This window comes from Salvelinus alpinus, chromosome 23 (assembly GCF_045679555.1).
Source record: "Salvelinus alpinus chromosome 23, SLU_Salpinus.1, whole genome shotgun sequence".
In the NCBI taxonomy this organism is placed as follows: domain Eukaryota; kingdom Metazoa; phylum Chordata; class Actinopteri; order Salmoniformes; family Salmonidae; genus Salvelinus; species Salvelinus alpinus.
Genome location: NC_092108.1, coordinates 16709044 through 16735257, shown reverse-complemented (window position 1 = coordinate 16735257; position 26214 = coordinate 16709044). Strand labels below are relative to the sequence as shown.

Below are 26214 nucleotides of genomic sequence, written 5' to 3'. Positions count from 1 at the left end.
CACATACTGAGGATAATATGATCATGGTCATTCTGTCTAGGATGGCCAGAAAGTGACCCACATACTGAGGATAATATGATCATGGTCATTCTGTCTAGGATGGCCAGAAAGTGACCCACATACTGAGGATAATATGATCATGGTCATTCTGTCTAGGATGGCAAGAAAGTGACCCACATACTGAGGATAATATGATCATGGTCATTCTGTCTAGGATGGCCAGAAAGTGACCCACATACTGAGGATAATATGATCATGGTCATTCTGTCTTGGATGGCCAGAAAGTGACCCACATACTGAGGATAATATGATCATGGTCATTCTGTCTTGGATGGCCAGAAAGTGAACACATACTGAGGATAATATGATCATGGTCATTCTGTCTAGGATGGCCAGAAAGTGACCCACATACTGATTATAATATGATCATGGTCATTCTGTCTAGGATGGCCAGAAAGTGACCCACATACTGAGGATAATATGATCATGGTCATTCTGTCTAGGATGGCAAGAAAGTGACCCACATACTGAGGATAATATGATCATGGTCATTCTGTCTTGGATGGCCAGAAAGTGACCCACATACTGAGAATAATATGATCATGGTCATTCTGTCTAGGATGGCCAGAAAGTGACCCACATACTGAGGATAATATGATCATGGTCATTCTGTCTAGGATGGCAGGAAAGTGACCCACATACTGAGGATAATATGATCATGGTCACTCTGTCTTGGATGGCCAGAAAGTGACCCACATACTGAGGATAATATGATCATGGTCATTCTGTCTAGGATGGCAAGAAAGTGACCCACATACTGAGGATAATATGATCATAGACATTCTGTCTAGGATGGCCAGAAAGTGACCCACATACTGAGGATAATATGATCATGGTCATTCTGTCTAGGATGGCCAGAAAGTGACCCACATACTGAGGATAATATGATCATGGTCATTCTGTCTAGGATGGCCAGAAAGTGACCCACATACTGAGGATAATATGATCATGGTCATTCTGTCTTGGATGGCCAGAAAGTGACCCACATACTGAGGATAATATGATCATGGTCATTCTGTCTTGGATGGCCAGAAAGTGACCCACATACTGAGGATAATATGATCATGGTCATTCTGTCTAGGATGGCCAGAAAGTGACCCACATACTGAGGATAATATGATCATGGTCATTCTGTCTAGGATGGCCAGAAGGTGACCCACATACTGAGGATAATATGATCATGGTCATTCTGTCTAGGATGGCCAGAAAGTGACCCACATACTGAGGATAATATGATCATGGTCATTCTGTCTAGGATGGCCAGAAAGTGACCCACATACTGAGGATAATATGATCATGGTCATTCTGTCTTGGATGGCCAGAAAGTGACCCACATACTGAGGATAATATGATCATGGTCATTCTGTCTTGGATGGCCAGAAAGTGACCCACATACTGAGGATAATATGATCATGGTCATTCTGTCTAGGATGGCCAGAAAGTGACCCACATACTGAGGATAATATGATCATGGTCATTCTGTCTAGGATGGCCAGAAAGTGACCCACATACTGAGGATAATATGATCATGGTCATTCTGTCTTGGATGGCCAGAAAGTGACCCACATACTGAGGATAATATGATCATGGTCATTCTGTCTTGGATGGCCAGAAAGTGACCCACATACTGAGGATAATATGATCATGGTCATTCTGTCTTGGATGGCCAGAAAGTGACCCACATACTGAGGATAATATGATCATGGTCATTCTGTCTAGGATGGCCAGAAAGTGACCCACATACTGAGGATAATATGATCATGGTCATTCTGTCTTGGATGGCCAGAAAGTGACCCACATACTGAGGATAATATGATCATGGTCATTCTGTCTTGGATGGCCAGAAAGTGACCCACATACTGAGGATAATATGATCATGGTCATTCTGTCTAGGATGGCCAGAAAGTGACCCACATACTGAGGATAATATGATCATGGTCATTCTGTCTAGGATGGCCAGAAAGTGACCCACATACTGAGGATAATATGATCATGGTCATTCTGTCTTGGATGTCCAGAAAGTGACCCACATACTGAGGATAATATGATCATGGTCATTCTGTCTAGGATGGCCAGAAAGTGACCCACATACTGAGGATAATATGATCATGGTCATTCTGTCTAGGATGGCCAGAAAGTGACCCACATACTGAGGATAATATGATCATGGTCATTCTGTCTAGGATGGCCAGAAAGTGACCCACATACCGAGGATAATATGATCATGGTCATTCTGTCTAGGATGGCCAGAAAGTGACCCACATACTGATTATAATATGATCATGGTCATTCTGTCTTGGATGGCCAGAAAGTGACCCACATACTGATTATAATATGATCCTGGTCATTCTGTCTAGGATGGCCAGAAAGTGACCCACATACTGAGGATAATATGATCATGGTCATTCTGTCTAGGATGGCCAGAAAGTGACCCACATACTGAGGATAATATGATCATGGTCATTCTGTCTTGGATGGCCAGAAAGTGACCCACATACTGAGAATAATATGATCATGGTCATTCTGTCTTGGATGGCCAGAAAGTGACCCACATACTGATTATAATATGATCATGGTCATTCTGTCTAGGATGGCCAGAAAGTGACCCACATACTGAGGATAATATGATCATGGTCATTCTGTCTAGGATGGCCAGAAAGTGACCCACATACTGAGGATAATATGATCATGGTCATTCTGTCTTGGATGGCCAGAAAGTGACCCACATACTGAGGATAATATGATCATGGTCATTCTGTCTAGGATGGCCAGAAAGTGACCCACATACTGAGGATAATATGATCATGGTCATTCTGTCTTGGATGGCCAGAAAGTGACCCACATACTGAGGATAATATGATCATGGTCATTCTGTCTTGGATGGCCAGAAAGTGAACACATACTGAGGATAATATGATCATGGTCATTCTGTCTAGGATGGCCAGAAAGTGACCCACATACTGATTATAATATGATCATGGTCATTCTGTCTAGGATGGCCAGAAAGTGACCCACATACTGAGGATAATATGATCATGGTCATTCTGTCTAGGATGGCAAGAAAGTGACCCACATACTGAGGATAATATGATCATGGTCATTCTGTCTTGGATGGCCAGAAAGTGACCCACATACTGAGAATAATATGATCATGGTCATTCTGTCTAGGATGGCCAGAAAGTGACCCACATACTGAGGATAATATGATCATGGTCATTCTGTCTAGGATGGCAGGAAAGTGACCCACATACTGAGGATAATATGATCATGGTCATTCTGTCTTGGATGGCCAGAAAGTGACCCACATACTGAGGATAATATGATCATGGTCATTCTGTCTAGGATGGCCAGAAAGTGACCCACATACTGAGGATAATATGATCATGGTCATTCTGTCTTGGATGGCCAGAAAGTGACCCACATACTGAGGATAATATGATCATGGTCATTCTGTCTTGGATGGCCAGAAAGTGACCCACATACTGAGGATAATATGATCATGGTCATTCTGTCTAGGATGGCCAGAAAGTGACCCACATACTGAGGATAATATGATCATGGTCATTCTGTCTAGGATGGCCAGAAAGTGACCCACATACTGAGGATAATATGATCATGGTCATTCTGTCTAGGATGGCCAGAAAGTGACCCACATACTGAGGATAATATGATCATGGTCATTCTGTCTAGGATGGCCAGAAAGTGACCCACATACTGAGGATAATATGATCATGGTCATTCTGTCTAGGATGGCCAGAAAGTGACCCACATACTGAGGATAATATGATCATGGTCATTCTGTCTTGGATGGCCAGAAAGTGACCCACATACTGAGGATAATATGATCATGGTCATTCTGTCTTGGATGGCCAGAAAGTGACCCACATACTGAGGATAATATGATCATGGTCCTTCTGTCTTGGATGGCCAGAAAGTGACCCACATACTGAGGATAATATGATCATGGTCATTCTGTCTAGGATGGCCAGAAAGTGACCCACATACTGAGGATAATATGATCATGGTCATTCTGTCTTGGATGGCCAGAAAGTGACCCACATACTGAGGATAATATGATCATGGTCATTCTGTCTTGGATGGCCAGAAAGTGACCCACATACTGAGGATAATATGATCATGGTCATTCTGTCTTGGATGGCCAGAAAGTGACCCACATACTGAGGATAATATGATCATGGTCATTCTGTCTAGGATGGCCAGAAAGTGACCCACATACTGAGGATAATATGATCATGGTCATTCTGTCTAGGATGGCCAGAAAGTGACCCACATACTGAGGATAATATGATCATGGTCATTCTGTCTTGGATGTCCAGAAAGTGACCCACATACTGAGGATAATATGATCATGGTCATTCTGTCTAGGATGGCCAGAAAGAGAACACTGAACGCCAGAGAGAAAACACAGGACATTAGAAAGAAAGCTCAGAGAACAACTCTAGAGGGAATACATAGTAACTAAAAGAGGAAAACCAAACACAGAGGTGTAGTAAAAGGTATGAAGCAGACCTGATTTACCTGGTGGTTGGCTGTTTCTGACACCTTGACGTCCAGAGAGCCAGACAGAACAGCATACCAGCTGGTCCCTATGTCACCCTGGCGGAACACTACACAGAACAGACATAACAGCATATAAGCATTCAGAAGTCATTCATCAATAGTCATAACATTGATGTGACAAGTGATAGTAAACCTGAAAGCCAATGAGGTATCAGAGAGGCCTTTTTCAAGGTGCTCATACCACTGAGTGAGTGTGAAAGAGTGTGTGCAGATGTCCAAGTGTGTGTGTGTGTATACTTCCAGGTGATGCCTTTCTCCAGGTATTCGTAGAAGGCACAGGAACAGATCTGCAGGAGCAGGGAGGGGTGGAACCTCTGGAAGGCTTTAACCCCTTTAAGTCTGGTCAGAATAATATCCACATCCTCTGCTGAACGCTCCGCAGGCCTACAGAGAGAGATGGGGGATGTTAGTAATAATACTACTACATGGGAGTTATATAGCACTTTTCAAGGACCCAAAGTCACTTTACAGTTATAGGGAAAAAAATAGTCAAAACAAAACATCAGAGTTAACAAAAACATGAGTAAAGAGAGGGGTGGGCTCAAAGAAGGGAAAGAGTGTGTATCAGTGTATGAGGAGGGGAGGGTTTAGGATTTGGATACACGGTTTAGGGTAAGGGGTAGGGGACATGTCAAAGAGGTGGCGCTTTAGGAGGGACTGAAAGACAGGGTGGAGGGAGAAAGCTCCAGAGCCTAGGAGCAACCCTGGAGAAGGCCCTGTCGCCGAAGAGTCGACCTGGGGATGACAAGATGGGCTGCTGTGGTGGAACTGAGTGCGGGTTGGTAAGGGTGCAGAAGGTCTGAGCGATATGGGGAGGGGGGGTCAAAGCGTTGGGATACAGGGAGCCAATGGAGTTGGAGGACAAGGGTGATGTGCTGTCAGGACTTTGGAGATCATGGAGGAGCTTGAGTAGATGACGGACAGTAGTGAGTAGACGGGAGTAGATTAATGCATGTATGAGGGTTTCAGCGTCAGGACAGGAGTGGGAGGACCTGACTTTGGCAATGTTTCGGAGGTGGAAGATTGAGGATTTGACAGTCTGTCCTATATGGAGGTCAAAGGAGAGGGTGGAGTTCAGGATTACACCAAGGTTGCGTGCATGAAGGGAGAGACAGTGGTGTTGTCAATGGTGAAGGTGAGGTTGCAAGCTTTGGTGAGGGTGGATTTGGTGCCTATGAGGAGTTGTTTTGTTTCATCACTGTTGAGCTTGAGAACGTTATTTTGCATCCATGTTTTTATTGCAGAGAGGCAGGATTCAATGTGGACTGAGGAGGGATTTGCTGCTGAGGTAGATCTGGGTCTCATCGGCATAGCAGTGGAAGTCAAGGTTGAAGGGACGGAAGGTTCTGACCAAGGGGGAGGATGTAAATGAGGAGTAAGACACCCATCACAGAGCCCTGGGAGACACCCAGTATAACTGCAGCTGAGTCTGAGGTGTGGCCATTGAGGGTCCGGTTTGTGAGGTATGTTTGTAGCCAGGAGAGTGCGGTGCCCTCAACACACGGACCCTCCAGCCTGGTGAGGAGGATCTGATGACTCACTGTGTCAAAAGCAGCACTCAGATCAAGGAGAATCAGGATGTTTAGGGCAGCAGCAGAGGAGAGGAGGTCATTGATAACTTTGAGGAGTGCAATTTCAGTACTGTGGAGGGGGCGGAAACCAGACTGGTGGGGCACGAACAGGTTGTTGATTAGCAGGTGGGTTTGTAATTGGAAGGCAGCAGCACATTCCAGAGTCTTGGCAAGGATGAGGGAGAGACGATAGTTATTGTTCAGGCTGAAAAAATGTCCGCGGGAGAGTCAAAGAGGGTAATCCGATAGGTATTCCAGAGGGAGGTATGGAGAACAAAATCCAAAATAGATACAGTAAGGCAATTGTGTTTGGTCAGGGAACCAGGGCCAGATTCACAAACCTTCTTAACTGACATGTTTCCTTAACTATAGACTTAAGAAGCAAGTTAAGCAAAGTTGCTATTCCTCAATAAAAAAATTCGGGAAAAAAAGTTAAGAAATGGGATTCTTGAAAATAATGTTTAAGGATTTCTTCTTGGAAATGTACTTAACTTAAGGACAGCTTAACCCTCGTCTTTTGACGATTGGATACTTTTGTAACCATGAACGTTTTCTTGCGCCACTGCCACAGACATAGTTGGCTACCGGACATTTCAATTCAGAAAGAAAACAAATTAAGCGCACATAGCCTAGCTAGCTAGTAATTATCAATATAACCAGGAAGAATCTAGGCAGGTGGAGGTAATCACCGCAGTGCAGTCCTAACAGCCAACTAGCAAGCTAGCTAGCACTAATAAGCCACGGTTGTAAAAGTCACAAAGCTACAAAAGGCCTGAAAGTGCATAAAAACAACAGGTCGAAAAGTAGAGAAGCAGCAGTCAAGCATGACAGCAGATACTCTCACCCGGAAATGTGTGTTTGCTCTCCTCTTTTCTGTTCTCTGTGATAGCTGTAGGCGTTCTGAAGCTAAGGGCCTGCTGCAGAGTGTGGATGTAAGCTTAAAGACACACCACTGACTGAGACAAAATCATTCAGAGAAACTCACAGAGCAGTCTGTTCACATCTCTTTTTCTATCGATCTCCCCTCCCTCTCTTTCTCTCTCATTCACTCACTCACATAAACACAAGTATGCATACACTGTGCCTGGCCACGGATGATGTTGAGACACCATATGACCTCCAGCTCTCCTCTGACACTGGTGACTCACTGAGTGTGAGAAGTCCACTGAATGGCTAGTACATATTGACCTGCTCATGCAGACCAGAGGCTTTCTAGCTCTTCTCTTCAGATCCTCTCTCCTAGGCCTTGGTTAATTCCTTTGTCTATAATCTGCCTTCTTGTCTTTCCATCCATCTTTCTCCTTTCCTCTCAGACCTTCTCCTGTCACAAGAGTCCAAGCTGAAGAAAAATTCTGCCTGAGGGCCACAGCCCTCTCTCTCTCTCATCCTCCTAATCTCCCACGATCAACCTTCCATATGTCTTTGCCAGTGGGTTTAATCTGTTAGACAGGTGGTCTCTAATCTCTGCCCCTCCCCCCACACACACAGACAGTTGTGTTAAAGACTCACGGGCCTACATAATACAAGACCAACCTGTTCCTGTCCCTCAGCATTGACCCAGATGTCTAGAAGAAGGGATTACAGGTGACGCATGGAGACCACCTTCATCTGGCTTTCTCTCTTCATCACTCTCTCTTTCTCCATCTCTCCGTTTCTCTCTCTCGCCATACCTCCCCCACTCTCCCTGCATCACACAATATTTCCAGTAGAATGTGCATCTCTCTGAAGCTGATGTGGTCTGAGAGCCGCTCACACCACCTTCCACCTGTAAGTCACATGATTAATCCTCCTGTTACACTCGCTCTCTTTCCTTCTCTACTCGCTCCCTCGCTCTGTCTACACTGAAAATAGTTTCCCACCTCATATTACAGCTAAACCACAATGACACATACACAACTCTGACTTCGGCTGAGGCACAGTGAGACCTATTCTAGCGGTGGTACAGATGAGAGAGGACAGGACAGGAGGAGAGGACTGGAGAGGAGAGACCAGATAGCTCCAGAATCTTACTCTGCAGCACCCAAGGGTTCCACGATGTCTATGTTCGTCACTTCATCAAAATATATAGCTTTCCAAACGAATAGTTTCCATTTTGTATTATTTCAACCAAATGCAGCTAGTGCTGTTTATCAAATGAGCAGGACCTGCACTTAAATATTCTGAGATAAATGTTATGTTTTCACCTCCATTTGTAATGTGTCGCTGTCTGCCCTGAAGCACTGTCACCTTCGGTACTATAGATCAGCTCTAATCTCTGTCATTTACAGCCAACTGAAGTCAGATGAGATATCATGTAAAAGCGTACACCTATTACTGTCTACACTAGAGGTCGATCGATTAATCGGAATGGCCGATTTATTAGCGCCGATTTCAAGTTTTCATAACAATCTCTAATCTGCAGTTTTGGACGCCGATTATGGCCGATTATATTGCAATCCATGGGGAGACTGCGTGGCAGGCTGACCACCTGTTACGTGAGTACAGGCAGCAAGGAGCCATGGTAAATTGCTAGCTAGCATTGAACTTATCTTATAAAAAACAATCAACCTTAACATAAATCACTAGTTAACTACACATGGTTGATGATTACTAGTTTAACTAGCTTGTCCTGCGTTGCATATAATCAATGCGGTGTCTGAAATTGTGTCACTTCTCTTGCGTTCAGTGCAAACAGAGTCAGGGTATATGCAGCAGTTTGGGTCATCTGGCATCTTGCGTTCAGTGTAAGCAGAGTCAGGGTATATGCAGCAGTTTGGGTCATCTGGCATCTTGCGTTCAGTGTAAGCAGAGTCAGGGTATATGCAGCAGTTTGGGTCGCCTGGCTCGTTGCAAACTATGTGAAGACCATTTCTTCCTAACAAAGACTGTAATTAATTTGCCAGAATTTTACAGAATTATGACATAACATTGAAGGTTGTGCAATGTAACAGCAATATTTAGACTTAAGGATGCCACCCGTTAGATAAAATACGGAACGGTTCCGTATTTCACTGAAAGAATAATTGTTTTGTTTTCAAAATGATAGTTTCCAGATTTGACCATATTAATGACCTAAGGCTCGTATTTCTGTGTGTTTTTATTATATTATAATTAAGTCTATGATTTGATAGAGCAGTCTGACTGAGCGGTGGTAGGCAGCAGCAGGCTCGTAAGCATTCATTCAAACCGCACTTTCCTCCGTTTACCAGCAGCTTTTCGCAATGCTTGAAGCACAGCGCTGTTTATGACCTCAAGCCTATCAACTCCCGAGATTAGGCTGGCAAGACTATAGTGCCTATAAGAACATCCAATAGTCAGTCAAAGGTCTATGAAATACAAATGGTATAGAGAGAAATAGTCCTATAATAACTACAACCTAAAACTTCTTACCTGGGAATATTGAAGACTCATGTTAAAAGGAACCACCAGCTTTCATATGTTCTCATGTTCTGAGTAAGGAACTTAAACGTCAGCTTTTTTACATGGCACATATTGCACTGTTACTTTCTTCTCTAACATTTTGTTTTTGCATTATTTAAACCAAATTGAACATGTTTCATTATTTATTTGAGACTAAACTGATTTTATTTACGTATTATATTAAGTTAAAATAAAAGTGTTCATTGTTCATTCAGTATTGTTGTAATTGTCATTATTACAAATATATATATCTTTTTTTTAATATAAAAAATAAAAGAATCGGCCTATTAATCGGTATCAGCTTTTTTTGGTCCTCCAATTATTGGTATCGGTGTTGAAAAATCAAAATCGGTCAACCTCTAGTCCACACACAGAGAGACACACACGCATACACTGGCATTAGCTGTGTAACAGTTAGCTGATTTATCATTGTTGCCTGGGCTTATTGATTTGGACATTGCGTGTGTGTGTGTGTGTGTGTGTGTGTGTGTGTGTGTGTGTGTGTGTGTGTGTGTGTGTGTGTGTGTGTGTGTGTGTGTGTCCATCATGCCCGCCGTAACCTGACATCCACCATCAGGGGGATAGACTAACACAAGGGGGGGCTATGACCAGCATTGTCAATGGCTGCATCTCAACAGTTTAACATGGCTTCCTTTCCTTGTCTCCTTTCCTTCATCTACACTGACTGGGCAGGTAAGGATTCCTATTACCATTAGAAATTTCTCTGTTTCCTAACTTCATCACAAAGAAGGAAATAGAGAAACAGAGAGGGGGAGACAGAGAGAGCAATGAGCTCCCATTGCCGATGGTTACCTGTGGATGTCAAATCAAATTAATTTTATTGGTCGCGTACACATATTTTGCAGATGTTATTGCAGGTGCAGCGAAATGTTCATGTTTGTAGCTCCAATCGTGCAGTAATACCTAACAATACAAAAGAATAAACACAAATCCAAAATAAAGAAATTAAGAAATATCAGAATGAGCAATGTCAGAATTTCTTCAGGCTCCTAAGGTTGAAGTGTTATGCTGATGAATGAGGACCCAAAAGCGACGTAATAGTAACAGAGTCTTTATTCCAGTATCAAACAAACAATGATTCTCCTGGATATATCAAAGGTAAATCCAAAACAGGAAACTGAAATCCTCTCGTCAGTAGAGAGGAACGACAGGAGACGCGACCACAGACTGCAGGTCGCTTCAGGAAGGCACAGGCCGTAGCTGACATAGACACCTGCTCACACGCAGCATCTGAAGAAGGCAAAAACACGACAGGGCGGAACAAGGACACAGGAACAGCAAACATCAAACAAGAATCCGACCAGGACAGAAGCGGAAAACAGAGGGAGAAATAGGGACTCTAATCAGAGGGCAAAATAGGGGACAGGTGTGAAAGAGTAAATGAGGTCGTTAGGAGAATGAGAAACAGCTGGGAGCAGGAACGGAACGATAGAGAGAGAGAGCGGGAGAGGGAGAGAGGGAGGAGGAGAGAGAGAGAGAGAAAGAGGGAAAGAACCTAATAAGACCAGCAGAGGGAAGCACAGGGACAAGACATGAAGATCAAAGACAAAACATGACAGTACCCCCCCACTCACCGAGCGCCTCCTGGCGCACTCGAGGAGGAACCCTGGCGGCAACGAAGGAAATCATCAATCAACGAACGGTCCAGCACGTCCCGAGATGGAACCCAACTCCTCTCCTCAGGACCGTAACCCTCCCAATCCACTAAGTACTGGTGACCACGTCCCCGAGAACGCATGTCCATGATCCTCCGTACCTTGTAAATAGGAGCGCCCTCGACAAGGACGGGGGGGGGGGGGGGGAAGACGAACGGGGGCGCGAAGAAAAGGCTTGACACAAGAGACATGGAAGACAGGGTGGACGCGACGAAGATGTCGCGGAAGAAGCAGTCGCACAGCGACAGGATTGACGACCTGAGAGACACGGAACGGACCAATGAACCGCGGAGTCAACTTGCGAGAAGCTGTCGTAAGGGGAAGGTTACGAGTGGAAAGCCACACTCTCTGACCGCGACAATACCTAGGACTCTTAATCCTACGTTTATTGCGGCTCTCACAGTCTGCGCCCTGTAACGGCAAAGTGCAGACCTGACCCTCCTCCAGGTGCGCTCACAACGTTGGACAAAAGCCTGAGCGGAGGGAACGCTGGACTCGGCGAGCTGGGACGAGAACAGAGGAGGCTGGTACCCAAGACTACTCTGAAACGGAGATAGCCCGGTAGCAGACGAAGGAAGCGAGTTGTGAGCGTACTCAGCCCAGGGGAGCTGTTCTGCCCAAGACGCAGGGTTTCGAAACGAAAGGCTGCGTAATATGCGACCAATCGACTGATTGGCCCTTTCTGCTTGACCGTTAGACTGGGGATGAAACCCGGAAGAGAGACTGACGGAAGCACCAATCAAACGACAGAACTCCCTCCAAAACTGTGACGTGAATTGCGGACCTCTGTCTGAAACGGCGTCTAACGGGAGGCCATGAATTCTGAACACATTCTCAATGATGATTTGTGCCGTCTCCTTAGCGGAAGGAAGCTTAGCGAGGGGAATGAAATGTGCCGCCTTAGAGAACCTATCGATAACCGTAAGAATCACAGTCTTCCCCGCAGACGAAGGCAGACCGGTAATAAAGTCTAAGGCGATGTGAGACCATGGTCGAGAAGGAATGGGAAGCGGTCTGAGACGACCGGCAGGAGGAGAGTTACCTGACTTAGTCTGCGCGCAGTCCGAACAAGCAGCCACGAAACGGCGCGTGTCCCGCTCCTGAGTAGGCCACCAAAACCGCTGGCGAATAGAAGCAAGCGTACCCCGAACGCCGGGATGGCCAGCTAACTTGGCAGAGTGAGCCCACTGAAGAACAGCCAGACGAGTAGAGACAGGAACGAACAGAAGGTGACTAGGACAAGCGCGCGGCGACGCAGTGTGAGTGAGTGCTTGCTTTACCTGTCTCTCAATTCCCCAGACAGTCAACCCGACAACACGCCCTTCAGGGAGAATCCCCTCGGGGTCGGTAGAAGCCACAGAAGAACTAAAGAGACGGGATAAGGCATCAGGCTTGGTGTTCTTATTTCCCGGACGATAGGAAATCACGAACTCGAAACGAGCGAAAAACAACGCCCAACGAGCTTGACGTGCATTAAGTCGTTTGGCAGAACGGATGTACTCAAGGTTCTTATGGTCAGTCCAAACGACAAAAGGAACGGTCGCCCCCTCCAACCACTGTCGCCATTCGCCTATGGCTAAGCGGATGGCGAGCAGTTCGCGGTTACCCACATCATAGTTGCGTTCCGATGGCGACAGGCGATGAGAAAAGTAAGCGCAAGGATGGACCTTATCGTCAGACTGGAAGCGCTGAGACAGAATGGCTCCCACGCCCACCTCTGAAGCGTCAACCTCGACAATGAATTGTTTAGTGACGTCAGGAGTAACAAGGATAGGGGCGGATGTAAAACGCTTCTTGAGGAGATCAAAAGCTCCCTGGGCGGAACCGGACCACTTAAAGCAAGTCTTGACAGAAGTCAGAGCTGTGAGAGGGGCAGCCACTTGACCGAAATTACGAATGAAACGCCGATAGAAATTAGCGAAACCGAGAAAGCGCTGCAACTCGACACGTGACTTAGGAACGGGCCAATCGCTGACAGCCTGGACCTTAGCGGGATCCATCTGAATGCCTTCAGCGGAAATAACAGAACCGAGAAATGTGACAGAGGAGACATGAAAGGCGCACTTCTCAGCCTTCACGTAGAGACAATTCTCTAAAAGGCGCTGGAGTACACGTCGAACGTGCTGAACATGAATCTCGAGTGACGGTGAAAAAATCAGGATATCGTCAAGGTAAACGAAAACAAAAATGTTCAGCATGTCTCTCAGTACATCATTAACTAATGCCTGAAAGACAGCTGGAGCATTAGCGAGACCGAACGGCAGAACCCGGTATTCAAAATGCCCTAACGGAGTGTTAAACGCCGTTTTCCACTCGTCCCCCTCTCTGATGCGTACGAGATGGTAAGCGTTACGAAGGTCCAACTTAGTAAAGAACCTGGCTCCCTGCAAAATCTCGAAGGCTGACGACATAAGGGGAAGCGGATAACGATTCTTAACCGTTATGTCATTCAGCCCTCGATAATCCACGCAGGGGCGCAGAGTACCGTCCTTCTTCTTAACAAAGAAAAATCCCGCTCCGGCGGGAGAGGAAGAAGGCACCACGGTACCGGCGTCGAGAGAAACAGACAGATAATCCTCGAGAGCCTTACGTTCGGGAGCCGACAGAGAGTATAGTCTACCCCGAGGGGGAGTGGTCCCCGGAAGGAGATCAATACAACAATCATACGACCGGTGAGGAGGAAGGGAGCTGGCTCTGGACCGACTGAAGACCGTGCGCAGATCATGATATTCCTCCGGCACTCCTGTCAAATCACCAGGTTCCTCCTGAGTAGAGGGGACAGAAGACACAGGAGGGATAGCAGACATTAAACACTTCACATGACAAGAAACGTTCCAGGATAGGATAGAATTACTAGACCAATTAATAGAAGGATTATGACATACTAGCCAGGGATGACCCAAAACAACAGGTGTAAAAGGTGAACGAAAAATCAAAAAGGAAATGGTCTCACTGTGGTTACCAGATACTGTGAGGGTTAAAGGTAGTGTCTCACATCTGATACTGGGGAGAAGACTACCATCTAAGGCGAACATGGGCGTGGGCTTCCCTAACTGTCTGAGAGGAATGTCATGTTTCCGAGCCCATGCTTCGTCCATAAAACAACCCTCAGCCCCAGAGTCTATCAAGGCACTGCAGGAAGCAGCCGAACCGGTCCAGCGTAGATGGACCGACAAGGTAGTACAGGATCTTGATGGAGAGACCTGAGTAGTAGCGCTCACCAGTAGCCCTCCGCTTACTGATGAGCTCTGGCTTTTACTGGACATGACATGACAAAATGTCCAGCAGAACCGCAATAGAGGCAAAGGCGGTTGGTGATTCTCCGTTCCCTCTCCTTAGTCGAGATGCGAATACCTCCCAGCTGCATGGGCTCAGTCTCTGAGCCGGTGGGAGGAGATGGTTGAGATGCGGAGAGGGGAAACACCGTTAACGCGAGCTCTCTTCCACGAGCTCGGTGACGAAGATCTACCCGTCGTTCTATGCGGATGGCGAGTGCAATCAAAGAGTCCACGCTGGAAGGAACCTCCCGGGAGAGAATCTCATCCTTAACCTCAGCGTGAAGTCCCTCCAGAAAACGAGCGAGCAACGCCGGCTCGTTCCAGTCACTGGAGGCAGCAAGAGTGCGAAACTCTATAGAGTAATCCGTTATGGATCGATCACCTTGACATAGGGAAGCCAGGGCCCTGGAAGCCTCCTTCCCAAAAACTGAACGATCAAAAACCCGTATCATCTCCTCTTTAAAGTTCTGATAATCGTTAGAACACTCAGCCCTTGCCTCCCAGATAGCTGTGCCCCACTCCCGAGCCCGACCAGTAAGGAGTGATATGACGTAAGCGATCCGAGCTCTCTCTCTTGAGTACGTGTTGGGCTGGAGAGAGAACACAATATCACACTGGGTGAGAAAGGAGCGACACTCAGTGGGCTGCCCAGAGTAACATGGTGGGTTATTAACCCTAGGTTCCGGAGACTCGGAAGACCAGGAAGTAGCTGGTGGCACGAGATGAAGACTCTGAAACTGTCCAGAGAGATCGGAGACCTGAGCGGCCAGGGTCTCAACGGCATGACGAGCAGCAAACAATTCCTGCTCGTGTCTGCCGAGCATTGCTCCCTGGAACTCGACGGCAGTGTTGAGAGAATCCATAGTCGCTGGGTCCATCTTGGTCGGATTCTTCTGTTATGCTGATGAATGAGGACCCAAAAGCGACGTAATAGTAACAGAGTCTTTATTCCAGTATCAAACAAACAATGATTCTCCTGGATATATCAAAGGTAAATCCAAAACAGGAAACTGAAATCCTCTCGTCAGTAGAGAGGAACGACAGGAGACGCGACCACAGACTGCAGGTCGCTTCAGGAAGGCACAGGCCGTAGCTGACATAGACACCTGCTCACACGCAGCATCTGAAGAAGGCAAAAACACGACAGGGCGGAACAAGGACACAGGAAGAGCAAACATCAAACAAGAATCCGACCAGGACAGAAGCGGAAAACAGAGGGAGAAATAGGGACTCTAATCAGAGGGCAAAATAGGGGACAGGTGTGAAAGAGTAAATGAGGTCGTTAGGAGAATGAGAAACAGCTGGGAGCAGGAACGGAACGATAGAGAGAGAGAGCGGGAGAGGGAGAGAGGGAGGAGGAGAGAGAGAGAGAGAAAGAGGGAAAGAACCTAATAAGACCAGCAGAGGGAAGCACAGGGACAAGACATGAAGATCAAAGACAAAACATGACATGAAGAGGCGTTGTTGTGCCTTCTTCACCACACTGTCCGTGTGGATGAACCGTTTCAGGTTGTCAGTGATGTGCATGCAGAGGAACTTGAAGCTTTTCACCCTCTCCACTACGACCCTGTTGGGGATCCACAATCAGCTCCTTCATTTTGTTGAGGGAGAGGTTATTTTCCTAGCACCACTCCGCCAGGGCTCTCTGCACATGCTCTGATGACGCGGCTTGGGATGCCGTCTGGGCCGGCAGCCTTGCAAGGGTTAACACACTTAAATGTCTTACTCATGCTGGCCGTCGAGCTCTTCTAGCCTATTCTATTCTGCTCAATGCTATCAATCAATCTTATTCCACTCCATCCCCAAGCATCTCAAGGCTAATATTTTCATGAGATCTTTGAACTGTGTTCAATACAAACTACATTAACCTGCAGATACAGATTCAATATTTGCCACTGGTTCTTATATGGCTGTGTGTGTGAGTGTGTGAGTGAGTGAGTGCACAAACACTATAAAAAAAAATGATTCTGGGGTGAATTGAAATTAACTCAAAAAAACAAACAACATAAACTTAATAAAAGTAATTTCAAAGATTTGTTCATTTCATTTAATTTAACCAACCCCCAAAAATGTTTAAAAGGATAAATTGAGTACATTTTAATATTAATAATAATATCTCTCTCCACTTAACAATAAATTATTGCAACCACTTGCCCGTTTTTAGAGGATTGTGGGTAATTCAAAAATGTTTGACTGTGATTATTTCACAGAATGTTGTAAGCATATTCGAAGAAATACAATTCTATTTCTATATTAGTATTAAGCAGCTTGTTGTGTCATGAGGTGTAATGTATTATGACGAACGATATCAAAACCAGACAAATGTACGTTCAATGATCAGGCCACCCATTCTTAAAAACAGAGGCTAATTCAGCGTCATGCGATGCATGCAGTTCTACCTCCAGGTAGACTACTGCTGGTGGATTAAGCACTGTGCTCAACAATGCCTGACAAAAATGGGTTAAAATGGCAAATTATGAAATAGATTAAACAATGTTAAACATTAAGAGTTTTATTAACACTAGCTGTACTAAATATGTGTGTGACATCAACTCATATATTACCACATTATCAGTAAATCCAACACATTTTTATGGCTTTATAAATTCCATGGATTTACTTTATTTGTGTAAATCTCAAACAATGTATGAAATATTTTTTTACAAAAAAAAAATGTGACGTTTCATCTACTAATAAGAGTAAGTGTTTTGTTGTTGCGTTCATTTTTTAAAGTAGATTCAACACAATGTTTTTTACAGTGCTGGCTGACAAATTACCCTGCAATGAAGAGATTGGATTTGCGCAAACCTGCCTCACGCCCAGAAATAAACCAACCCTACACACACGACTGTTTTTTGTAGGGTAAAATTTACCCATCGCAGACTACAATAAAGCTCGGTCTGAATTCATAACAGATAAAAGTGATAATGCTGCGGGTGGTGAGGAGGATTAACGAGTGAAAAAGAAAACCATGAATCTACAACGCCTTTGTGAACGACTAGCAAATAGACAAACACAGCAGGTAAATGCCCTATGAATAACCTAACCTGGGAATGGTCTTCAATTAGTACCTCGACCGAATGTGAATATGTCAATGACATTTGATACGCAATAACAAAGCCGTCAGGGGGATAGACTAACACAAGGGGGGGCTATGACCAGCATTGTCAATGGCTGCATCTCAACAGTTTAACATGGCTTCCTTTCCTTGTCTCCTTTCCTTCATCTACACTGACTGGGCAGGTAAGGATTCCTATTACCATTAGAAATTTCTCTGTTTCCTAACTTCATCACAAAGAAGGAAATAGAGAAACAGAGAGGGGGAGACAGAGAGAGCAATGAGCTCCCATTGCCGATGGTTACCTGTGGATGTCAAATCAAATTAATTTTATTGGTCGCGTACACATATTTTGCAGATGTTATTGCAGGTGCAGCGAAATGTTCATGTTTGTAGCTCCAATCGTGCAGTAATACCTAACAATACAAAAGAATAAACACAAATCCAAAATAAAGAAATTAAGAAATATCAGAATGAGCAATGTCAGAATTTCTTCAGGCTCCTAAGGTTGAAGAGGCGTTGTTGTGCCTTCTTCACCACACTGTCCGTGTGGATGAACCGTTTCAGGTTGTCAGTGATGTGCATGCAGAGGAACTTGAAGCTTTTCACCCTCTCCACTACGACCCTGTTGGGGATCCACAATCAGCTCCTTCATTTTGTTGAGGGAGAGGTTATTTTCCTAGCACCACTCCGCCAGGGCTCTCTGCACATGCTCTGATGACGCGGCTTGGGATGCCGTCTGGGCCGGCAGCCTTGCAAGGGTTAACACACTTAAATGTCTTACTCATGCTGGCCGTCGAGCTCTTCTAGCCTATTCTATTCTGCTCAATGCTATCAATCAATCTTATTCCACTCCATCCCCAAGCATCTCAAGGCTAATATTTTCATGAGATCTTTGAACTGTGTTCAATACAAACTACATTAACCTGCAGATACAGATTCAATATTTGCCACTGGTTCTTATATGGCTGTGTGTGTGAGTGTGTGAGTGAGTGAGTGCACAAACACTATAAAAAAAAATGATTCTGGGGTGAATTGAAATTAACTCAAAAAAACAACCAACATAAACTTAATAAAAGTAATTTCAAAGATTTGTTCATTTCATTTAATTTAACCAACCCCCAAAAATGTTTAAAAGGATAAATTGAGTACATTTTAATATTAATAATAATATCTCTCTCCACTTAACAATAAATTATTGCAACCACTTGCCCGTTTTTAGAGGATTGTGGGTAATTCAAAAATGTTTGACTGTGATTATTTCACAGAATGTTGTAAGCATATTCGAAGAAATACAATTCTATTTCTATATTAGTATTAAGCAGCTTGTTGTGTCATGAGGTGTAATGTATTATGACGAACGATATCAAAACCAGACAAATGTACGTTCAATGATCAGGCCACCCATTCTTAAAAACAGAGGCTAATTCAGCGTCATGCGATGCATGCAGTTCTACCTCCAGGTAGACTACTGCTGGTGGATTAAGCACTGTGCTCAACAATGCCTGACAAAAATGGGTTAAAATGGCAAATTATGAAATAGATTAAACAATGTTAAACATTAAGAGTTTTATTAACACTAGCTGTACTAAATATGTGTGTGACATCAACTCATATATTACCACATTATCAGTAAATCCAACACATTTTTATGGCTTTATAAATTCCATGGATTTACTTTATTTGTGTAAATCTCAAACAATGTATGAAATATTTTTTTACAAAAAAAAAAATGTGACGTTTCATCTACTAATAAGAGTAAGTGTTTTGTTGTTGCGTTCATTTTTTAAAGTAGATTCAACACAATAGCGACCAATGGTCTTCAATTAGTACCTCGACCGAATGTGAATATGTCAATGACATTTGATACGCAATAACAAAGCCGCCTTCGCACTCAGGCATGCACACAATCAGAGATTGCCGGTTAAGATTACGATTTGTCATGTTGACCCTGATTATGAATGGAACCCAAATGCGTTGTTTTCAGCGGTTGAGGATGCCGTGACCAAAAGGCGGGAACGTTTATTACCCACCTTTTATCCAGACAGCCGACCCATTCAGCCGAAGGAGACGAGTTGGGTGATGTTTCTATAGCGACCATCTTTCCAGAGAATGGGTGTATGGGATTGAGAAACCGGGAGATGCTGAAGGCGGCTTCAGCGTGGTGGTTATCCGTGCAGTCGTCGTTCATGAGCTGAACTCGCGACTCCGCCACTGGGCTGATCCAGGGCTGAGGTTTGACGTTATGAGGCCACTCTACCCCCTCAGGACATTACCAACCAATGAGTGAAATTGATTTGCTAAATAATTGGCTATAATTTAAAAAAAATATATCATTCTTCGAGTTGATAATAAAAAGGTTTAGATATTATTTTTTCAGAAACGTGTAATGTGTTGATGATAGTGATACTGACTAGATTAATGAAATTGTCTTCACCTATTCAGTCCTTTCATACCATAACTGAAAAGAGAGGAAGAGAGGAGGAAAAAGAGAAAGGAAAATCAATCAACCTTTAGCTCATTTTCTATTAGCTTCATGACAAAATCTGTAGAATAGCACTATAAAACTGCACATTTTTCTCTGCACCGTGGCAAAATGTGTTGAAATGCAGTAAATTAGCTGATTGAATGTGGGGAGCTATTCAGTGGTCAATAATCAATCACTGAACAGCATCAGCAGCAGATATAATGGAATGACATGTGTGAGACAGACACTATCTTCATAAACAAAACAGTATATTTTTATTAATGGTTGAATTTTCAAGATATTGCACATGGAACACTAATAAATAAAGAATTCTGAGAAATAATTCATGGAACACAGATCCATAGATATAGAATGAATAGAAATTAAAATCGAATTCTACTGTGATTATATGGTGTGTGAAGCTTCTGAGTTTGGTGGAACAGGATAGATACAGCCAGCGGTGACGGGCTGTCTGTCCCCACAATTACAGCCTGTCACCACAACGACAGTGTCACGGCACAAGGAAGCGTCTTACTTTTCCCAACGCTGTTTTGCCAAAACCACGCCCTGTCATTCAGAGGAACGTTCTACTACGCTCCCATTGGCTAGCTAGCGTTGCCTCACTCACAGGCGATCAGCGCAGAGACAGTGGCCTTCCAAGGTAAGGTTGGAAAGTGTAATTGAACAATTAGCTGCCTGTCGTAATGCAGGCCTATTTTTATCATGTTTGGTAACATTTGCCCATGTATTTCTTTTCAGAGTATCAATGAGTTGCAAAAATGTCTGAGAGAACTCTGCTGAATTCCCTCAATTGAAAGTGAGCTAAATTAACCTAAGCTACTTAACTTTACTAGCTCAGGATTTGAAGTTGTTATATTATCATTAGTAGTCTATTATCAGGTAAAATCATATGCTTATTATTCATAATTTCTCAAATATTTATTAGCTAATCATTCAGTCGAATACGCTATGCTACAGCCATTTAATCTGTCTTTGAGCGTTAAGGGACATTAATGGCTAGTACTGTCCACGACATTATGTTATTTTTCGATCTTGAAATACAAGGGCAAATGTTATTAATCACTGAAATTTCGCGCTACCTGATATTCACTTCCGGACATGGAGAGCGCTCAAAGCGTTGTAGAACGCCCCTCTGAATAACGGGGCATGGTTTTGGCTTACCTGCGTTGGGGGAAAAGAAAGACGCCACCAGCATCGGGGGAGGAAACAGGAAGTGTTTGAGATTCAGTGAGTGCCAAAATATACAGTACTTCCTTCAGGCCGATGTTGAGAGAGAGAAGACAGACTCTCCTACAGAAGATGTGGAGAGCGAGATGGACAGAGAGATAGAGATAGAAGGGGTGGTAATGGAGAGAAAAGGGTGGGGAAGAGGGATAAAAGGAGATGAGAGGGAGGGAGAGATTGATCGCCATAATATGCCATTTGAAATGTCTCTATTCCTTTGAAACTTTTGTGAGTGTAATGTTTACTGTTAATTACTGATTGTTTAATTCACTTTTGTTTAGTTATATATTTCACTTGCTTTGGCAATGTAAATATATGTTTTCCATGCCAATAAAGCCCTTTGAATTGATTGACTCCCTCTCCTCTGGCCTGCAGTGTGGTCTCAGGGAGTGGTAGAGGGAGGGAGAGAAAAAGGGGATGTTGATGTCCGCTGATGAAAGAGGGAGGCAGGAGATGTGCTGTTGTGTTCAGCGATGGAAAAACACAGACGACAGACACACACACAAAACCTCATTCTGACAGATTAAGTTAGCTGGGATTCCCATACTAGTGGGAGCTATTAGTTCCAGCTAGGTTATCTATTGTGTATGTGTGTGTGTGTGTGTGTGTGTGTGTGTGTGTGTGTGTGTGTGTGTGTGTGTGTGTGTGTGTGTGTGTGTGTGTGTGTGTGTGTGTGTGTGTGTGTGTATGTGTATGTGTGCCAGCTGTCTGAAGTAGAGGTTTAACACAGTGTAATGAATGTGTCCTCTACAACACCACAGGAAGCTGACACTGCATGTCTCAGAGGGGGACTGTGTGACTTAGTTGGTAGAGCATGGTGCTTGCAACGCCAGGGTTGTGGGTTCGTTTCCCTTGGGGGACCAGTATGAATATGTATGCACTCACTACTGTAAGTTGCTCTGGATAAGAGACACACTAAATGACTGAAATATGTATGTGACAGACAAAGTAGGAGAGAGAGGAATTCGGTATCCCAACCCCTTAGACACTACTACATATTTAAGCATTATGTTCATTGTTTCACCTTGCTTTCTGATAGTAAAATGTTTGATTTATTCCTAACACTTTAGGCTATCCATTCATTTTAGATCTAGGAGTGCCTACACTAAGGAAACAGAAGGTTCTATCTGGAACCTAAAAGTGTTCTTCAGCTGTCCTCATGGGAGCGCAGCACCTGACCAGCAGTATGCACTTCTGAACAGTAGATGGCAGTGTTGCTGTCCGTGTCTCAGAGCCATAGACCCCAGAAATTATAAAGAATTGTGTGTTTGTGTTCCAACCATAGGGTGTTAATAAAGAGTGTTTTTGAATGTCCTGATGATTAAATCATGTCAACTGTGTGATCTCCTGGTGGATGTGAGAAACTCTAAATATGATCCTCCACAGTGGCGATTTTAGCATGTAAATCTTGGTGGGGCAAACTAAAAAAATATGTTTTAGATGCATGCCAGCAAGCCACTACACAACACTAAACAATACATTAATTGCATTATAATGGTGACAAATGATTCCCACAAACTGTTAGGGCCTACATAAAGCTTTCCCAACAGGAGTCCCAAAATCTTACCACTGCTACACCTGGCTATCAGCGGAGCCTTGTCTGGCAGCAAAACAGTTCATTCAGCCTCATTTACTGCCTTTTAAAAACAACATAGCTGATAAGGCTGACTTGCTTAAACAAATGTGGTTTTCGACAGATAATTGAGATGTACAAACTATGGCATAAGGGGGGATGAGCAGATAAGAGGCAATCCGTAATTTCGATTAAGACATTAATGAACAAGCTAGGACGAATGTAGTCAATATAACTATTTGTTCAGCACTTTTGAAATGTACAGCGACAGAATTCAGAACATGGGCCGTTCTTACAGTATTCACCCTGTACACCAGGTCAGAACCGTAGGATAAATAAAGGGGGCATATAAGCAGACAATGAAAGCTCTTACTCAATGATGACATTTCTATAAAACAGGCTATAGGCTACATGTGCACCACCAAGTCAGAACAGTAGGCTAAATTATGAGTGGAAAAGGGCCAAAATTATTAGGATGAGGCACGTGGGCTATTAACAGCTCACTACACAACATACACAACATACTTTCTTAGCTACAGAATACATATCTTCCTGGCATATTACATAATTTATGCAGCAGCATACAATGCATTTTTGGACTCACCTTGTTGTACTGTGCTCACTTGAACAGGAAGGTGGTGTGGCGGTCCTTTGTGGGCAAATTTTGTCATCAAACTTTGTCATCAAATTCTGGCGTTATATGGATTTTTGGTGCTTTCAAGACAACTGGGAACTCTGGAAAAAAACAAGGTCGAATCATGACGTTTTTCAGGTCGGAGCTATAGAAAGAAGCCCAAGTTCCCGACTTCTGAGTTGGATGACCATTTAGAATGTATTTTCCCAGTCGGAGCTCGTTTTCTTCTGAGTTCCCAGTTGTCTTGAACTCACTAAAGTCTGAGATTTCCCAGTTCCTAGTTTCCATTTGTTTTGAATGCGGCAGAAGTCATGCTGAAATGCTCCAATGTTGAAGCTTGGAAAAGAGACCCTTAAACCCAGACTTGGACCACACATACACTCCACTGAATAGCAGGCTAGTGATTGCTTTGCAATGCTTGCAGTTAGCCACTGATTCCTTCCAAACCACTCATTGTTGAATTTACAATATCCAACAATGTTTATGTCCAATGGCCAATAAGCACTGATACCTTTTATCTATAATTTCTTCTCTTCATATGACAAGTTTTGAAAAGGATTTGCCAGTAGATTGTCGACGTGATTCATGATGATGACTGCTAGCTAAGATTTTGAAAGTATGATGTTGACATGATCGGTCCAATCAAAGCTACAGTTGATATAACGTGATTTGACGTCATTTTATCTGTGGCCAATGACCTTGAGCCTTCTTGGACGGGCACATCTAATGTAACTCTATGACAGCACCCAAGGGGCTTGAATTTTCAAGCTCTGTCTGTAGATCTTGCGGTGACATAGTGTCCCAATGAGTGACAGAAAACTGAGCCAATCATGGTGCAACTAGAGAACTTAACCAAACCCTATGCTCTGTATTTCCACTGGCTGCTCCACTACCACAGAAAGCACTGAGCTAGGCTGAAACACCTGCATTTTGGAGCTGCCTTATTCAAGAAAGCAAAAAGAGACCATGTTTGTATGCAGCTTCATTAACTCCAATTTTAGTTTTTTTGTTGATTGTTTGCAAACTGATATGTGACACATATTGATCAAATCAAATCAAATGTATTTATATAGCCCTTCTTACATCAGCTGATATCTCAAAGTGCTGTCCAGAAACCCAGCCTTAAACCCCAAACCAGCAAGCAATGCAGGTGTAGACGCACGGCCAAAATATCATGCAAAACAGGCATTAAAAATAACATTCCCCAACTGCCCTGAATGACGGGTTGCCACTGGTCCTCTATCCTCCAGAGACCCAGCCATTCATTTTTGTCCTCTCTAATGGACATTCGTTTTTGGTCTGTATCTCTATTTGGAAAGTGTTCAGACCCCTTGGCTTTTTCTACATTTTGTTACGTTATAGCCTTATTCCCCCCAAAATTATTAACCTCATCAATCTACACACAAAACGGCATAATGACAAAGCGAAAACAGGATTTTAGAATTTTTTGTTAAAGTATAAAAAAATATATAAAAAAATACAATTTTTACATAAGTATTCAGACCCTTTTCTATGAGACTCGAAATTAAGCTCAGGTGCATTCTGTTTCCATTGATCAGCCTTGAGATATTTCTACAACTTGATTGGAGTCCACCTGTGGTAAATTATATTGATTGGACATGATTTGGAAAGGCACACACCTGTCTATATAAGGTCCCACAGTTGACAGTGCACGCCAGAGCAAAAACCAAGCCATGAGGTTGAAGGAATTGGCTGTAGAGCTCCGAGACCGGATTGTGTCGAGGCACAGATCTGGGGATGGGTGCCAAACCATTACTGCAGCATTGAAGGTCACCAAGTACACAGTGGCTTCTGTCGTTCTTAAATTGGAAAAGTTTGGAACCACCAAGACTCTTCCTAGAGCTGGCTGCCCAGCCAAACAGCAATATGAGGAGAAGTGCCATTGGTCACTCTGACATAGCTCCAGAGTTCCTCTGTCGAGATGGAAGAACCTTCCAGAAGGACAACGATCTCTGCAGCACTCCACTAATCAGGCCTTTATGGTAGAGTGGCCAGACGAAAGCCACTCCTCTGTAAATTGGCACGACAGCCCACTTGGAGTTTGCCAAAAGGCACCTAAAGGACTCTTAGACCGTGAGGAACAAGATTCTCTGGTCTGATGAAACCAAGATTGAACTCTTTGGCCTGAATACCAAGCCTGGAGAAAATCTGACCCCACCCCTACGGTGAAGCATGGTGGTGGCAGCATGATGCAGTGGGGATGTTTTTCAGCGGCAGGGACTGGGAGACTAGTCAGCATCGACGTAAAGATGAACGTTGACCTTCAAACAGGACAATGACCCTAAGCATACAGACAAGTAACATAATAAAATATGGAAAAAGTCAAGATGTCTGAATACTTTCCAAATGCACTTTATGCCACTGTGTTAGTCCTGTTGTACCTTTTGAGAGGACATTCTGGGATTTTCAATGATTACACCTTGATAGTTTTCTTTCTGGTTCTTCAAAATGGCTACAATCACAATTAGCTAATGTTAATGTAAGTGTGTGTAATTGTGTAATTATAATTTTTGTGAGTTTGATATTGAAAGTTGTTTCTAAAAAAGTAAATATCTCAGGAACAGTTTCAGTTTTCAGAGCAGTGTAATCTTCTTATTTTTTACATGAAATAAGAGCGAAATAAGAGCTTGTTGATACATGTTCTCTGGGGT

The 26214-nt window shown here is 43.8% G+C and overlaps 1 protein-coding gene and 1 long non-coding RNA gene across 4 annotated transcripts in view; one reads left to right on the top strand and one right to left on the bottom strand.

Annotated features, from left to right (window-relative positions):
- LOC139550368 (rap guanine nucleotide exchange factor 4-like) overlaps window positions 1-19870 on the bottom strand; it is a 97163-nt gene extending 77293 nt beyond the window's left edge. The window contains exons 1-3 of one of the 3 annotated variants that reach the window (XM_071361232.1): window positions 19657-19870; window positions 4883-5025; window positions 4600-4688 (exon numbers count right to left, since the gene is read on the bottom strand). In XM_071361232.1, coding sequence (XP_071217333.1) covers window positions 4600-4688; window positions 4883-5025; window positions 19657-19814 — 390 coding nt within the window. In that variant the 5' untranslated portion in view covers window positions 19815-19870. Of the gene's footprint in view, window positions 1-4599; window positions 4807-4882; window positions 5026-19656 lie in introns of those variants that run through there. The other 2 variants (XM_071361227.1, XM_071361228.1) reach the window with 2 other exon arrangements.
- On the top strand, window positions 17323-21684 carry LOC139550369 (uncharacterized). Its single transcript, XR_011670013.1, has 2 exons — window positions 17323-17587; window positions 19611-21684. It is a non-coding gene; the product is annotated as an uncharacterized lncRNA (long non-coding RNA).
- The last annotated feature ends 4530 nt before the right edge of the window (window positions 21685-26214 follow it).